Source organism: Bos grunniens, chromosome 2, assembly GCF_055505025.1.
Source record: "Bos grunniens cultivar Pamir isolate PY7600 chromosome 2, Bosgru_T2T1.0, whole genome shotgun sequence".
In the NCBI taxonomy this organism is placed as follows: Eukaryota; Metazoa; Chordata; class Mammalia; order Artiodactyla; family Bovidae; genus Bos; species Bos grunniens.
In genome coordinates, this window is record NC_141166.1 from 131,137,526 (window position 1) to 131,154,074 (window position 16,549).

Below are 16,549 nucleotides of genomic sequence, written 5' to 3' on the forward strand. Positions count from 1 at the left end.
TTATTTTCGGGGGCTCTAAAATCACTGCAGACAGTGACTGCAGCCATGAGATTAAGAGACGCTTGCTACTTGGAAGAAAAGTTATGACCGACCTAGACAGCATAATTAAAAAGCAGAGACATTACTTTGCCAACAAAGGTCCGTCTAGTCAAGGCTATGGTTTTTCCAGTGGTCATGTATGGATGTGAGAGTTTGACTGTGAAGAAAGCTGAGCGCAGAAGAATTGATGCTTTTGAACTGTGGTGTTGGAGAAGACTCCTGAGAGTCCCTTGGATTGCAAGGAGATCCAACCAGTCAGTCCTAAAGGAGATCTGTCAGTCCTGAGTATTCATTGGAAGGACTGATGCTGAAGCTGAAACTCCAATACTTTGGCCACTTGATGTGAAGAACTGACTCGTTTGAAAAGACCCTGATGCTAGGAAAGATTGAGGGAGGGAGGAGAAGGGGACGACAGAGAATGAAATGGTTGGATGGCATCACCGACTCAATGGACATGGGTTTGAGCAAGCTCTGGGAGTTGGTGATGGACAGGGAAGCCTGGTGTGCTGCAGTCTGTGGGGTTGCAAAGAGTCGGACACGACTGAGAGACTGAACTGATGTTACATCATCTTACCTTAATTACCTCTTTAAAGGTCCTTCTTTCATATCCATACTCTGAGATCCTAGGGTTTAGAACTTAGAATTTCAACATATGCATTTTAGAGATGACACAATCAGCACAAAAGTCAGTGAATAATGTCTCAGTTTAAATATCCCATTCAGATAGTAGAGAGATTCTTAGCTTGCTGCAGTACTTTTCACTGATTATTCAATAAATATGTATCTACTACTTTCTCTTTTCATAGACCAAAATGCCGTCTTCCTTTCTGCTTATCCTTTTACCTTTGATGATTTTTTGAAGCCATTGGCTTCCCCAGAATGGTTGGTAAGGAAGGAAAGCTCCACACTCTCTTTTGGAATTCTGGGATCAAAGTTTTATCAGAAAAATAGATACTTGGATACTATTCTTTAATAAGACTAGTAATAATAACACCTTTTACTGAGTGCTTATCATGGGCAACTCACTGTGTTGTAATGATCACAATGAGCCTGCAGAGCTGATGTTACTGTCTACTTGATATATAAGGAAACTGAGGCTCTGAGACATGAAGTAACTTGCCCTGGATACTTACTTTGTGTTTTTCCTTTAAGGCACATGTTTGGTCCTGAAGGACTATCAGTTATGAGATTAGCAGTGTGGAAAAGAAGGATGTATCAACTTGTATCCCCTGGGTTTGTTGGTGGTAATCTGAGACCTAAGGCTCCCAAAAGTTACAGATTCGACTGAATTCCACATGGGCAGAGGTTTGAAGTATAGCACAGTCTGCCTCTCAAACTGGGCCAGTCAATTCTGGGTTACTTGGAGCCAAGACCTATGGACCGTGGCCTGGATTGAATAGTGGTTGTCGTGGTAACTGATTCAAAAGTGGGCTCAAAAGAAAGCTTCAGGACAGGCAATATGACATAAGAGACACAGGTTCAATCCCTGGGTCAGAAAGATCCCCTGGAAAAGGAAATGGCAGCCCACTCCAGGATCCTTGCCTGGAGAATCCCATGCACAGAGGAGCCTGGTGGGCTACAGTCCATGGGGTCGCAAAGAGTCAGACAGAACTGAAGCAAGTTACCACGCACAGGCAATAAGAACACGAGGAAGATGTATTGCCCAATATTTCATGATGGGATTATGGGCAAGAATTACTGGGAGCTTCCTGGAAAGGGCCAGATCAGTGGTTCTCCATCTTTAGCTTAGTATCTGAATAACCGGGGGAGCTTTTAAAAGCACAGAGCCTGGGTTCAGCCTAATTGAGAGTGGTATGGGCCTTGACATCTGTAGTTGTTAACACCTGCCCAAGTAGCTCTGATGTACAAAGTTAATCAGAACTAATGAGCTAGGTCAGAGGTTGGCTAGCTGTGACCCAGGGGCCAGATCTGGCCTGCTGCCTATTTGGTAGGGTCCAGGAACTAAGAATTGTTTCTACCCTTTCAGATGGTTGAAAAAAAAAAAAACTTCTATTTTGCAATACATGAAAATGACATGAAATTTAAATTTCAGTGTTCCTAATTCAATCTGTACTGGAACACAGCCATCGATGCTCATTCATTTACGTTTTGTCTATGGTTGCTTTCACGCCACAAAGGCAGAGTTGAGTAGTTGCAGAAGATCTGGAAGCATGTTTACTGTATGGCCCTTTATAGAGCGTGTTTGCTGAGCGTGAGTGAGGTGAAGCTGATGTCCACATCAGGGCTGCCTTAGAACCTGGAAGGAAACATTTGTGTACCTTGTTTTTTGTATAGTGCACTTTACATTTTAATCGCCTGTGGATTTTTTGTTATTTCCTAGCAGAAGGGCCCTGGTTGACGGATTTATAGCAAGTTTGCTCGGCTGACTTTTTATCACACAGGTTTGAGACATACTTTTTCCCTCAAAGCATACAAATAAGAAGAACACAGAATCCAAAGGTTATGATAACCCGGCCAGTTCACCGTTGAAGATCTCCCAAATCGTGCCTGATACCCGTTTGCTAGCCCCTGCCACCACCTCAGCCCTTTTGTTGCCTTCCCCCATCTTCTGCACATATTTGCCGTTAACGCCAGCTGGATAGCTCCGAGCATTTCCTTTCCTTAATCCAGTGTTGGAAAAAGAGAACATTGTTTATAGGAATGATTTTGGTATAAAAACATGGTCGAGCAAAATTAGGAAAATAACTGCTGACCGTCAGATTGGTTTCCTTCTTTTACCTTCTACTTTTCATTCACTTGGATTTAGAAAACAAGAAAAGTATTAAGCTTGGAAATTACCCAAGAAATGGAAAACAACCAATAGAAGGAAACCCCCCAGGCTGTATTCTGTAGAGAGAAGAAGCCGCCGTGTGCGTCTAAACCAGCCCAACTGGCTCAGAAGAGAGAGATCGGAACCTTGTGCTTGGATTCACCACTTGAGGCTTTTGTTCATCGTGTTTTCACTTGTAATTTTGGTGGCGGTGATTGTGAGGGTGAAAGCTAGAGGCTGATATGCATTTATCAATTTCATAAGCATGCGATATCATGGATTTTTTAAAAATAATGAACTTGTATCAATTGAACTCATAGGAAAAAAGTATTTGATTTCCAAGTAGTTTATTATTCATCACTGGAGGATAGTTTTCAATGACCTTGAGAGTCTCCTTGTGAAGCTACTCGGTGTCTTGTGTATTGCAAGTGAGGCCACATGTTCATACGTTCTCATTTTTATCCTGTCCTTCCCCATCATAGTGAGGTAGTTACAATCCTAGGCATATTTACCCTACAGCCACCTGGAAGGAAGCCAGCAATGTCATTACAGATGGCAGTGTGCCCAGACTATCTTAAAAAAGCATCATCTCTGTGACTAATTAAGTTTCAGGAAGGGCGACGTTTGCTTTTATATTAACAAGCATTTTGAAAAGGCTGAGAGCAGATATGTTAGAAGCAGTCTTCTTATTCCTAAGAGTTCATGGTTGCATTTAATTGTCCTTTAGTTTCTCCACTCCTGAATTTGGAAAGCCATCTGTTGGATCAGGGATATTCTGGGCAGGGGGAAAAGGAGTTGATGTTTGCATGTTTTGTATTTCTACTAGTGACTCTTTTTTTTTTTTTTTTTAGGGTTCTGTACATTGGTCTGGCCTGTAATACAGCTCGCTATATTTATATTTCCTACCTGGAAAACGCCTGGACTGTTCTGCCCATGGAAGTTCTTCAAGGTAAGTTAATAGTTGGAGTTAGGATTATTTTTCTACCTGAGTTATGACTGCATGAAAGTTCAGTGGCCTTCAGCATCTGACTCTACAAAGGAAGGACAGACACACTGTTTTATATGAGTTTGAAATGGTTGTGAAGGAAGAGGTGACATCAGCGGGACTGGCTCTTCAGTTCCTCTGAGTGTTCTGTGTTTGTCAAGCCAAACAAAGCTGGACTATTTCCCACACCCTGTGATTCAACAAAGAAAGAGGAACTCTGCAATAAACTCTTACATACAATTGTGAGGTGTGCACATCCAAAGGTGGTTTTAAATATAAGAGGATTTATGTTTTAAAGATTTTGGTGTTTTTGTCAGTTAACTAATTGATAAAAATGTTTGCCATAATTATTTTATTTCTTCAGTTACTTTGATCACAGCTAGTGATTTGTAACTAAAGCTTTACAGTCAGACTGTTGTTTTCCTGTGAACCTTTAAAATCTTTGCTCAAATATCCTGACCTAAGCTCTTCTCTTTGCTTCACTAGACTGTTTCCCTGAAACATGTAACTTTGAAAAAAGTTTCTTGCCATGTGGTTTAAGAACAGTGAAAACATAGATTTCTATTCATTAGCTCTATATAAGCCAGACTGTATCCTGAGAAGCTCTGTTAGCAGCTTGGCTGTTCCATTTGGTGATTGGTATTATGATTAAAATAAAGGTTCAGGACAACATCATTGGAATTTAGGTCTTCTGGGACCTCCCAGGCTCCTAAATCATTAATTGTACCAAATAATCTGTGACTATATACAATTTCATTAGCTTTATTGATTGCTGTTATCATTTTCCGTAACCCTGAAGATACAAATACAGTACCATCAACATAATTCTCTATCATAATATAGAAGATGAAAGATTCACAATTATATATCTAACTGAAATGTACAAAATGCAAGGTCATTCATCAAATGCCATCGTTTCAAGAAAAAAAAATTATCCGAATTGAAAGGAGACATAATTTATAGTCATATGATAATTATAAAATTCAAGTATGTACACACTTTAAAGATGTTTTTCACAGGTCTGATGCAGTGGTATAAATGATGAAAACAGATTCTATTTATAAATATATATATATATATAAAAAATGGAAATTTGGTCTTGTAAGAAATTGTTTGTAATCATGAGAACTCTTGAAGAGTCTTAAGGTGGAGCATACATCTCAGTGTTCTGTCATATAAGAAAAAGCACAAAATATGAAATGCAGGAAAGAAATGTGCAATGATAACAAGATATATGCAACACAGTTCTTAGGAATTCCACCTCTAATTCCTACTCTGTTCTATGAGGAGGATGTGCACCTGGTTTAACTACTTTATTTATTGGTATGATATCAGGTGCAGACCCTTATCTAAGAAATGAAACAAACAAACAAAAAAACCCAGTATACCTGTCATAATAATACATGCATGTACTTTTTTCTCTCCTTTTAATTTAATATGAATTAGATGAAAAAAGATGGTTTGCGTTAGTGACTTAAGAAAATAGAGCTAATGAGAGAAGTTTTTTTTTTTTTTATGATTAAAGAAGATATTTATAACAAGAATTTTGTAAGAGGGAAGAAAACAAATGCTGTTGTGAATCGAGACACTTTTTCTCCTGTTAATTTATCAAAGAAATGTTTAACAGCCACCACAAGTCAAGCAGGATGCCGGGTGCTAGGAATGGAATTAAAAAACAATGTATTAACTTAGCCCTCAAGGTCTCGCCAACTGTTCTGGAAGGCAGTTGTGTAAACACATGCCTGCTACCCTGTGTGTTAGATGGATCAGGAGCAATGTGCCAGGTACCAGAGATGCTGCAGAGAGGGAATGATCAGCTTTGTGAAGCAGAGAGTGGGAGGATGGAGATATTGTTAAAAGATTCCCCAAGGAGATCATAGGTGAGCAGGATGTTGAAGGGGGACTAGGACTCCAGCCAGGGACCTAAAGAGAAGTGGAGATGCTGGCTTAGAGCAGAGCCCCCTGCCGAAGCGGTCTGTGCGGAGCAGACTAGCCTCCCGGGAACCCGAGTGGGAGACCCTGGCGAGGGCTCGGTGGGTTTGTCGTCCTCAGCTGCTGACCCAGGACGTGGTTTTATAAATTGTACATACATGCCTCTCCGGCTATATTTATATTTCCTACCTGGAAATATAAATTTCCAGGTCACCCTGCCTCCTGTGGCAGGCTGCAGTTTATACCTCTGTGTTTGATTTTATTTCACCTTGTGCCAGCAGAGACCTAGTTACTGATCTGAAGTAAGTAAAAAGGGGGAATCTGTAAATACAAAGAGCCTCCTCATCTAACAGGGCTCTGGGACTGGCTCCACAGTGCTCTCTGTGTCTAAGCCTGGAGGGGACGGGTCCATCCCCTGGCGGAAGTGAGGCCTGAGTGTTTTGGCTGTACACCACAGTCTCCCTTGCCTTTGACCCATGCCTGCCACGGAAAACAGTGGATTATCTATGTGGAGTAAATCCTGCGTTTTAGGAACACACTTCTGAGTGAACAGGGTTGTTTTCCAGTCTGGATTCTTGCATATTTGCAAGGCTTGTCCAAATGACTGTCAAGTCCTGGTGCTTTAGGCAGCTCTAATGGTGATGCAGTCAGACAAGAAATGATGACAAAGCAGGAACGATTTAATTACAGGCCAAGCCCGCTGTCACGATAGATGCCCCGTAACCCCGTGGCAGGAACTGCTACCTGACAGTTTCCAAAGACCCAGCCATAGGAGGGGAGGGTGGGGTGGGGGAGGTTGGCTTTCACCCTAATACTCACGACAGCACTTGCACTCTTTAATTCTTCCCCCGAACCACACGAGAGGGTCTTCTTAAAAAAAAAGAGGCGAGGGCTGGCTCCTCATCGTCCCTCTCACCCCTTGCCTCGTTCCGCAAACACCATGAGAACCAGCACCCTCTGAGCAACCAAAGGGGCAGAGACAAGGGGTATGCTTGAACCCATATCTCGGGCTGCTCCTCTCTTCCTTTTTGGGGCTGCCTGTAACTGATGGAGGATGCCTTGTTATTCCACATTCCTGGAAGCTGTTTATCATCATCTTAGCATTTGGTTCCTCAGGCCATGCTGGTAATAATTGGCAGATGGGATGGGGATAAAGCATATTTCTTCTCCTCTAGGCCCCTAGGAAAGAGGCCATGTGGGTAACTATCTGGGGATAGAGGTAAGACTGTTGGACACTGTTGGGGATCACGAGCATGTTTCTTTTCCCTGCTCTTTCTTACATATAGTAGCCAGTGTCTCTTGCAGCAAATGTGTTGTTCAGTAGGCAACTGGTGCTACCATGTAAAGCAGCAGAAAGATACATTTTCTACTCATAAAGAGCCTGTGGTGGTTTAGTAGCTAAGTCATGTTAGACTCTCTGACCCCATGGACTGTCGCCTGCCAGGCTCCTCTGTCCATGGGATTCTCCAGGCAAGAATACTGGAGTGGGTTGCCATTTCTTTCTCAAGGGGACTCTTCCTGACCCAGGGATGGAACCCAGGTCTCCTGCATTGCAGGCCAATTCTTTACCAACTGGTAGTCGGTGGTAAGGAGCCTGTAATTTAATTTAAAAAGAGATGGTGAGTCTAAGTGCCTCAGAGCATTGCTGGTTGCAGTGGAAGGGGTGGGATAGTTTATATTTATTTAAAGATCTCATTTTCAAAACCCATAGGTTTTTCTCCTTCTGTATGAGAAGCATTTAAATATATTCTTGATTGTGAGCAGGAGTATACACTTTTGATAAAAATCAAGGTCAAAAAAAAAATCAAGGTCAGATTTGTTATGCTCATTTTTATGTGGGTATTAGTTATAAACCCTTGCAAGACTTAGAGATGCATGTGATCCAAATTATTCTTGCTATTAAAATGTATTTAAGGAGAAGAAGGCCAGACCAGGACTGCTGTAACTGAAGAGGTCCTTCTGTGGTGCTCACCTTAATGGCTCAAGCACTGAACTGTGAAAATGAGGTCTGTGTTGGTTCCTCGTCTGCAGGACGCTTGATCAGTAAGATGTGGGTTAAGATTTTGATAGAAGATAGTTTTTTAATGTCACCAGTAGGAAGGCTTGAACTGACATTCATGAAGCTTTACCTTCTTGTTTAGTATGCCTGCTCAGCCAAGTGAGAATCACGTTTCCTCTCCTCTCATGTTCTGGTAGAGTGCGGAATTATGAAATATTAGCTATGTGGTCCTTATCTGACAGTGGAAATTCTAGCTGTGATTCTAGGCTGCTATCATCCATATTGGAAATTTTCTGTCTGACTTAACTCTTGAAACACAAGTAGCTTGTCACATGAATACATAATATATACAGAATGCTCTTGATATTTCAGTGGGTAGACTGACATACGGAGGTCATTGATGTTACTGTGAATTTTTAATCAAAAGAATCTTATAAATTGTAACAGAGCAGTTTTATTCTTTATCGTGCCCATGCTTTACAGTTACTGAAAGTTCTTATTAATACATAACATCTTCAAAATAGACATTATTTTGTCCCTTTAGAATTTAAATATCTCCTGCCCCAAGAATGCTTTGCTGGCAAATTGCATCTGACATTTAGCTCTTCCTTTTCTGAACTGTTCTCAAACTTAGGGACTGTGTTACAGTTTAGCACTTACTTGTTACCCAGTTATTTTATGGAACAAATATTACTTCCTGACTTGGTTTTAACCCTTAAGAGCAAAGACCACATCTTATGCTTTTTGAATTCTTCAAAGAGACATGGTCATAGGAAGACATACTATAAATGCTTTTTTTCTGGTTTCACAGTCCCCTGAGAGATGAAATGTAGTTGATGTTTTCTAATTATTAAAGCTTTTGAATAATACAGGAGGTTCTGTCTCAGAGACTTACAAATATGGGAAGAAAAGCTGAAAACTAAATTTAAAAGTTGAATCTTTAATATGATAGCTTTTCCCCTAGGATGCCATCCTGCCATCCACTGCGTCTTTCTAAAAACATCAGTGCGTCTTAATTATTTACTTATTTATGCTCCTACATTGTCCTGTATATTATTTGAGACAGCATACCAAAATATGCAATAATCTGGAAACCATACAGTGCTTGAATTAGATCATCTTGCCAGCTCCCCTACCTGTAGGTCTGTGTCCTTTACACAAACTGCTTAATCACTCACTCTAAGCCTCTTAGACTTTTGTGCCACAGATCAGGCTGAAATGAGTGTTAAATAAATTAATTTATGCAAAGTATTTAGCATATTACCTGGCACATAGTTAGCTTTCAATAAATGTTAAATAATATGCAATAAAGTAAAACAAAGAATTATCATAAAAATTAGGACCAGGAGAAATATAATTTAGAAAATCCTACTCTAAAAAGTTAAATTGCGACTATGCATTAAAGCCTTGCCATAAGTGACTAGTCAGTGAACGGGTTTTTAAAGTTATCTTCGGGGAAGTGAAATGTTTACAAGCTCTGCAATAAAGAAGTTCTTCTGGGAGGCTGCTATGAGGAGACACTGAACAACTGGGACATAGTGCTTTTCAGTCTCGACCTTACACACAGCAGTGTGTGCTGGCAGGCTTCTCAAACTTGTTTCAAGATATGCCAAGCGTGAAAAGAAGAGAAGTGAAAAGCAAAGGAGAAAAGGAAAGACATACCCATCTGAATGCAGACTTCCAAAGAATAGCAAGGAGAGATAAGAAAGCCTTATTCAGTGATCCATGCAAAGAAATACAGGAAAACAATAAAACAAGAAAGACTAGAGATTATCAGCAGATGAATGGATAAGAAAGCAGTGGTACATATACACAATGGAGTATTACTCAGCCATTAAAAAGAATACATTTGAATCGGTTCTAATGAGATGAATGAAACTGGAGCCTATTATACAGAGTGAAGTAAGCCAGAAAGAAAAACACCAATACAGTATACTAACACATATATATGGAATTTAGAAAGATAGTAACAATAACCCTGTGTACGAGACAGCAAAAGAGACACTGATATATAGATCAGTCTTGTGGACTCTGGGAGAGGGAGAGGGTGGGGAGATTTGGGAGAATGGCATTGAAACATGTATAATATCATGTATGAAACGAGTCGCCAGTCCAGGTTCGATGCACGATACTGGATGCTTGGGGCTGGTGCACTGGGACGACCCAGAGGGAAGGTATGGGGAGGGAGGAGGGTTCAGGATGGGGAACACATGTATACCTGTGGCGGATTCATTTCGATATTTGGCAAAACTAATACAATATTGTAAAGTTTAAAAATAAAATTAAAAATTTTTTTAATTAAAAAAAATAATTAAAAAATAAGAAAATCAGAGATACTAGGAAACATTTAAGGCAAAGATGGGCTCAATAAAGGACAGAAATGGTATGGACCTAACAGAAGCAGAAGATATCAAGAAGAGGTGGCAAGAATACACAGAAGAACTGTACAAAAAAGATCTTCATGACCCAGTTAATCACGATGGTGTGATCACTCACCTAGAGCCAGACATCCTGGAATGTGAAGTCAAGTGGGCCTTAGAAAGCATCACTACGAACAAAGCTAGTGGAGGTGATGGAATTCCAGTTGAGCTATTTCAAATCCTAAAAGATGATGCTGTGAAAGTGCTGCACTCAATATGTCAGCAAATTTGGAAAACTCAGCAGTGGCCACAGGACTGGAAAAGGTCAGTTTTCTTTCCAATCCCAAAGAAAGGCAATGCCAAAGAATGCTCAAACTACCACACAGTTGCACTCATCTCACACGCTGGTAAAGTAATGTTCAAAATTCTCCAAGCCAGGCTTCAGCAATACATGAACCATGAACTTCCAGATGTTCAAGCTGGTGTTAGAAAAGGCAGAGGAACCAGAGATCAAATTGCCAACATCCACTGGATCATGGAAAAAGCAAGAGAGTTCCAGAAAAACATCTATTTCTGCTTTATTGACTATGCCAAAGCCTTTGACTGTGTGGATCACAATAAACTATGGAACATTCTTCAAGAGATGGAAATACCAGACCACCTGACCTGCCTCTTGAGAAACCTGTATGCAGGTCCGGAAGCAACAGTTAGAACTGGACATGGAACAACAGACTGGTTCCAAATAGGAAAAGGAGTATGTCAAGGCTATATATTGTCACCCTGCTTATTCAACTTATATGCAGAGTACATCATGAGAAATGCTGGGCTGGAAGAAGTACAAGCTGGAATCAAGATTGCCAGGAGAAATATCAATAACCTCAGATATGCAGATGACACCACCCTTATGGCAGAAAGTGAAGAGGAACTAAAGAGCCTCTTGATGAAAGTGAAAGAGGAGAGTAAAAAGTTGGCTTAAAGCTCAACATTCAGAAAACTAAGATCATGGCATCTGGTCCCAATCACTTCATGGCAAATAGATGGGGAAACAGTGGCAATAGTGGCTGACTTTATTTTTGGGGCTCTAAAATCACTGCAGATGGTGACTGCAGCCATGAAATTAAAAGACGCTTACTCCTTGGAAGGAAAGTTATGACCAACCTAGACAGCATATTAAAAAGCAGAGACATTACTTTGCTGACAGAGGTCCGTCTAGTCAAGGCTATGGTTTTTCCAGTCGTCACTTATGGATGTGACAGTTGGACTATAAAGAAAGCTGAGCACCAAAGAATTGATGCTTTTGAACTGTGGTGTTGGAGAAGACTCTTGAGAGTCCCTTGGACTGCAAGGAGATCCAACCAGTTCATCCTAAAGGAGATCGGTCCTGGGTATTCATTGGAAGGACTGATGCTGAGCTGAAACTCCAATACTTTGGCCACCTGATGCAAAGAGCTGACTCATTTGAAACAACCCTGATGCTGGGAGAGATTGAGAGCAGGAGAAGGGGATGACAGAGGGTGAGATGATAGGATGGCATCACGGATTCAATGGACATGAGTTTGGGTAAACTCTGGCAGTTGGTGATGGACAGGGAGGCCTGGCGTGCTGTGGTTCATGGGGTCGCAAAGAGTCAGACAGGACTGAGCGACTGAACTGATCTGAGCTGAAGGGTATAATAACTTCCCAGGTGGCGCTAGTGATTTAGTACCTGCTTGCCAATGCAGGAAAGGTAAGAGACTCGAGTTTGATTCCTGGGTCATGAAGATCCCCCGGAGAAGGGCATGCTATCCCACTCCAGTACTCTTGCCCGGAGAATCCTATGGACAGAGGAGCCTGGGCTATAGTGCGTGGGGTCACCAAGAATCGGACATGACTGAAGCAACTTAGCACACACGCAAGGTTATTATGCCAGCATGTAAAATTCACAAAGGCCCCCAAAACATTGGTGTATTAACTACAGACCCTTTTTTTTTTTTTTTAAAGCAACTTATAAGTCTTTTTTTTTTTTTTTTTTGCAAAGTGAAGTTTATAGAAGCTTCATTTCTGCTTTCCACTTTCACTCACACATGGGAGTTAGTTTTCTCCATCCTTACCCAGGGTACCTTTTTTCCACAAATGCTTTTTCCTCATATCCCAGCCCGCAGGCCACTGCCTGCTGAGTTTCATTCCAGCTCTTTTGCTCAGTTGCCAGTGTGTGTGAAGCCCTGAGCCAGGCCCTAGCCTGTTCATTCTCCTCAGGGAGCTCGGTCAGCTCCTCCTTCAAGTGCATCCTATCCCCTTCCATCCGCGAGACTGTAAGCTCTGTAGTGCTTAGAGATATGTTCTGTGTATCGCCACAGTCTCAGTGCAGAGCAGGGCCTCTGGCACCTAGTCTGGCTGCTCGGTAAGTGCTCGTGAAGGAATAAATGAAGCAGATTCTTGCAGCGGTTTCTTAAGTATGTTGGTGGGCTTGGGAGCATCGATTGTCGCCTGCCATTCATAAAGTTACCTTCATGTAAGACACAGAAGGTTCTTGAAGCTTCTGCTAGGACCACTGTTCTTGGTGGGGTCCTCTTCTCTCTTTGGAAGGTCCCTTGCTGTTGGTGGCCCTGACTTCGGCAGAGAGACTGGCTTGCTGTTTACCTGCTGTGTCCCTTTCTTCATAGACACATGCTGGACTCCACCTGCCTGTCTCCCTAGCAGTTAGGTATGAGCAGATGACTGACTGGTAGTAAGCAGGAATGACGTGTCGCTTGTAAACCCCCTCTAAAGGCTTCCCCGTGTCATCTTCTCCTCCCTCCTCCACCGGGCACTGCTGCCCAGGTGCCCGTGTGTGGAGCGCAGCAGTGAGCCCGCCTCGGGGCCCTGAGGGGCTCCTTGCCCACTGGACTTGACGTGAGCAAGGCAAGAAACCGCGCAGTGGGTGAGACCACTAAGGCTCCGAGGCCTGTCTCTCACCACAGCAGCACGGCCGTAACCAGTACTGACTCCTTTTTTTATTGCCTGCCCAACGGAGGTTCTGTTTGGTTTTTCTTTTTCTTGTGTTGTTTTTTGAAGAAGAGTCTCTTACTGATTTTCACCACGTTGATCTCTCAGAAACGTCTTTTAATCTCAACGTTTGAATGGTCCAGTGAACTAATTGAAATGTCTGCTTTGGTCCGTGCATGGAAAAGGTTTGTCACAGGTGATCTAGTGTGCCAGTGCTAAAGGGATGTGTCTGTTTTGTTGAGTAAGCGCATGTCAGTGACAGAGCAAGAAAAACAAAACCACCCTAGTTCCCCAGTGCTTTGTCAGTTCTCACCCCTCCCTGCCATTATGATGTGATTTCCCCAAGCCAAGCAGCATTGTACAAAGAGCAGCTGTCTACTTGGGAAGAAGGATTTTTTTTCTTGTTCATACCTGCCATGCATTGTAATAGAGCATGTTTGTGAGCCAAGACTGAACAATCTTGAACTTCATGTGGCAGAATCAGGTGGGAATGTTGAGTATTATAAGGTATGGAGTTCTCTGGGGCAGATAAAAAACTCGATATTATGTGTGCTCTGAGCACTTTTAGAAGGGAAGAGAGGAAGGTAGTGAGAATATACTTGAAAAAAATTGATAGGTTGTTGGGCATGTTTGATATTATCAATAAAACCTCTCAAATTAGATGATTACCTTTATTATAGAATAATAAAGAGAAGGAAATGGCAACCCACTCCAATATTCTTGCCTGGAAAACCCCATGGACAGAGGAGTCTGGCGGGGTCCAGTCCATAGGGTCACAAAGAGTTGGACACGACTGAGCGGCTAACACACACTATTATGGAATATTTTCAATAGTTATGAGAAGGTACAGTTTATTTCTTAAGCACTGAAGTGCTTCAAATTCTGTTCCACTACCCTGATGTCTGTATCACTTTGGAGAAGGCACTTTAATCTCTGTCCCTTGGTTTCCCTTTTGGAAAATGAAGAAAAAAATGGTAACTGTTACTAAGAACAACAGATGAGATAATGCTATATAAAATACTTAGCACAGTTCTGGTAGAGTAAGCTGCTGTAATAACATTAATGGAAATTATTGTTGTTGTTGTTTAGTCACTAAGTCATGTCCGACTCTTTTTGTGATCCCATGGATGTAGCCCGCCAGGCTCCTCTGTCCGTGGGACTTCCCAGGCAAGAATACTGGAGTGGATTGCCATTTCCTTCTCCAGGGAGTCTTCCCGACCCAGGGATTGAACCCACGTCTCTTGCATTGGCAGGCAGGTTCTTTACCACTAAGCCACCACAGACTTAAAAATTATCATTATTAATGGGAAAAGTTAAACATTCATCTTAATTCTTTCCAGTGGTTCAAGGTTACTGAAATGTAGTGTATTCACAAACAGCTAAGGTCCTGGCAGCAGGTGGTGTGAAAGTATCTCTAAATTTCTGTTAGCCTTGAAGGTGATCCTGAGGGACCCAGGGAAGGGGAAAAGGCTGAGAAGCTAAGTTTCCATGACCTGTGTGATCTTGGAGAATCACTAGTTGTCAGTTAACCTATGGTGTTGAATTGCCAAACACCTTTATTAAGCACCTGTTATGTGAGTTGGTGTTGAATTGCCACTCAAAGTTACCAGTGGTTTGATGACGAGTTGTCAAGGAAGAGTAATACATATTGCAAGGAGAATCAGTTCATGTGCTTTTGTTACTATTATCAGTCAGGGAGGTAACATCTTTTAATTTGTCCTGTTTGATCCACCAACTTAGTTATCTCATACTACAAGGTTTAAAAATGGGTAACTCTAGCATAAACATATTTACCCATGCCACTGAATACATTAGCTTATTTCATTATGTAGAGAATAATCACCTATTCCTTTTCATAGTTATCTAATAAAAAGGCAAGCACATAAGAAACCTTTTCTTTTTCCTGCTTATGATATCTCTTACCCTTTAAATTTTAAAGGAAAGTTTTTTTATACCTAAAATACAATTTTACAAATATGGAAAATGGATTCTTTTTTTAGATTTTTAGATTGCTTTATGATTCAAAGTTAGAGGACTAGAACACAAGTGTAGTAAAAATATTGGCAAGTGTTTCAGATTATTAATAGAATTACTAGAAGTCTGCATTAGTTTAAGAACAAGAACTACAACTCCACAATAGTCTTTTGTATACAAGGTGTTGTTATCAACCGAATGCTCTCTTGTGGATTTAGATTTGCTAGTTCTTGGAAGTAATATGGATTCTTCCACTTACATGATATTTTGAAATAAGGTATTTCAGATGAACCAATTTTAATTCTACATCTACCTTGGAAAATGTTGGAGCATATAGACAGAATTGCTTTCATTCTTCTGCTTTTAGTACCAGAGAAAATTTTTTCTCTAAATGCTTTACTATTTTTCCCTTCAGTTAAAGCCCTGAGTTGCTTTAAAGAATGTAGTTTCCAATTATCTAATCAGTCCCCCAAAGCAATAAGGAAACTCTAGGATTCTAACTACAGAGAGTTTTCTATAACTGCCACTTAATACCAGCCAACAAATTTAGTTTAAAAGTATCCTAATTTTCAGTCATCCTGCTGGAAAATGCTTTAATTATCCTAAAAGACTCAAAGTTTTAGAAAGCCCTTGCTACTGCTGCTGCTAAGTCACTTCAGTCGTGTCCGACTCTGTGCGACCCCATAGACGGCAGCCCACCAGGCTCCCCCATCCCTGGGATTCTCCAGGCAAGAACACTGGAGTGGGTTGCCAGTATACACACTGCTGCTGCTGCTGCTGCTGCTAAGTCGCTTCAGTCGTGTCCGACTCTGCGACCCCATAGACGGCAGCCCACCAGGCTCCCCCGTCCCTGGGATTCTCCAGGCAAGAATACCGGAGTGGGTTGCCATTTCCTTCTCCAATGCATGAAAGTGAAAAGTGAAAGTGAAGTTGCTCAGTCATGTCTGACTCTTCGTGACCCCATGGACTGCCGCCTACCGGGCTCCTCCGCCCATGGGATTTTCCAGGCAAGAGTACTGGAGTCGGGTGCCATTGCCTTAGGACTGGGAAAAAAAGGAAAGAAAACAAACTCTTTATTATTGAAAGATTTTGTGTGTGTCCAAGCCTTCACATTTAAGAGAATAACTGCTAGAATTATATTTGATATAGAATTATAGCAAAAATACATTGTTACCATTTGGTAACATAAAGGGCTTCCCTGATGGCTTAGATGGTAAAGAATCCGCCTGCAATGTGGGAGACCTGGGTTTGATCCCTGGGTTGGGAAGATCCCCTGGAGGAGAGCATGGCAACCCACTCCACTGTTTTTGCCAGGAGAATCCCCATGGACAGAGGAGCTTGGCCGGCTAGTCTTTGAGGTTGCAAAGAGTCAGACACACTGAGCATCATATAAATACGTAGACCCATCTGTGTCTCCTTGTAAATCCTGTAATTGATTGCTGAAACACAGACATAACAATCGAGTTGGCATCACCATTAAAATTAATTTAAAACCATCTCATGTGGTTTCAGGTCTTTGATGATTC

General features: G+C 41.5%; 1 protein-coding gene across 5 annotated transcripts in view; it reads left to right on the forward strand.

Annotated features, from left to right (window-relative positions):
• The window catches only part of MFSD6 (major facilitator superfamily domain containing 6), an 89,247-nt gene that overhangs the window by 55,030 nt on the left and 17,668 nt on the right, over window positions 1-16,549 (forward strand). For all 5 annotated transcript variants that reach the window (XM_086371536.1, XM_086371556.1, XM_086371547.1 and 2 more), the window contains one exon: window positions 3,661-3,758. In XM_086371536.1, coding sequence (XP_086227662.1) covers window positions 3,661-3,758 — 98 coding nt within the window. The remainder of the gene's footprint in view (window positions 1-3,660; window positions 3,759-16,549) is intronic.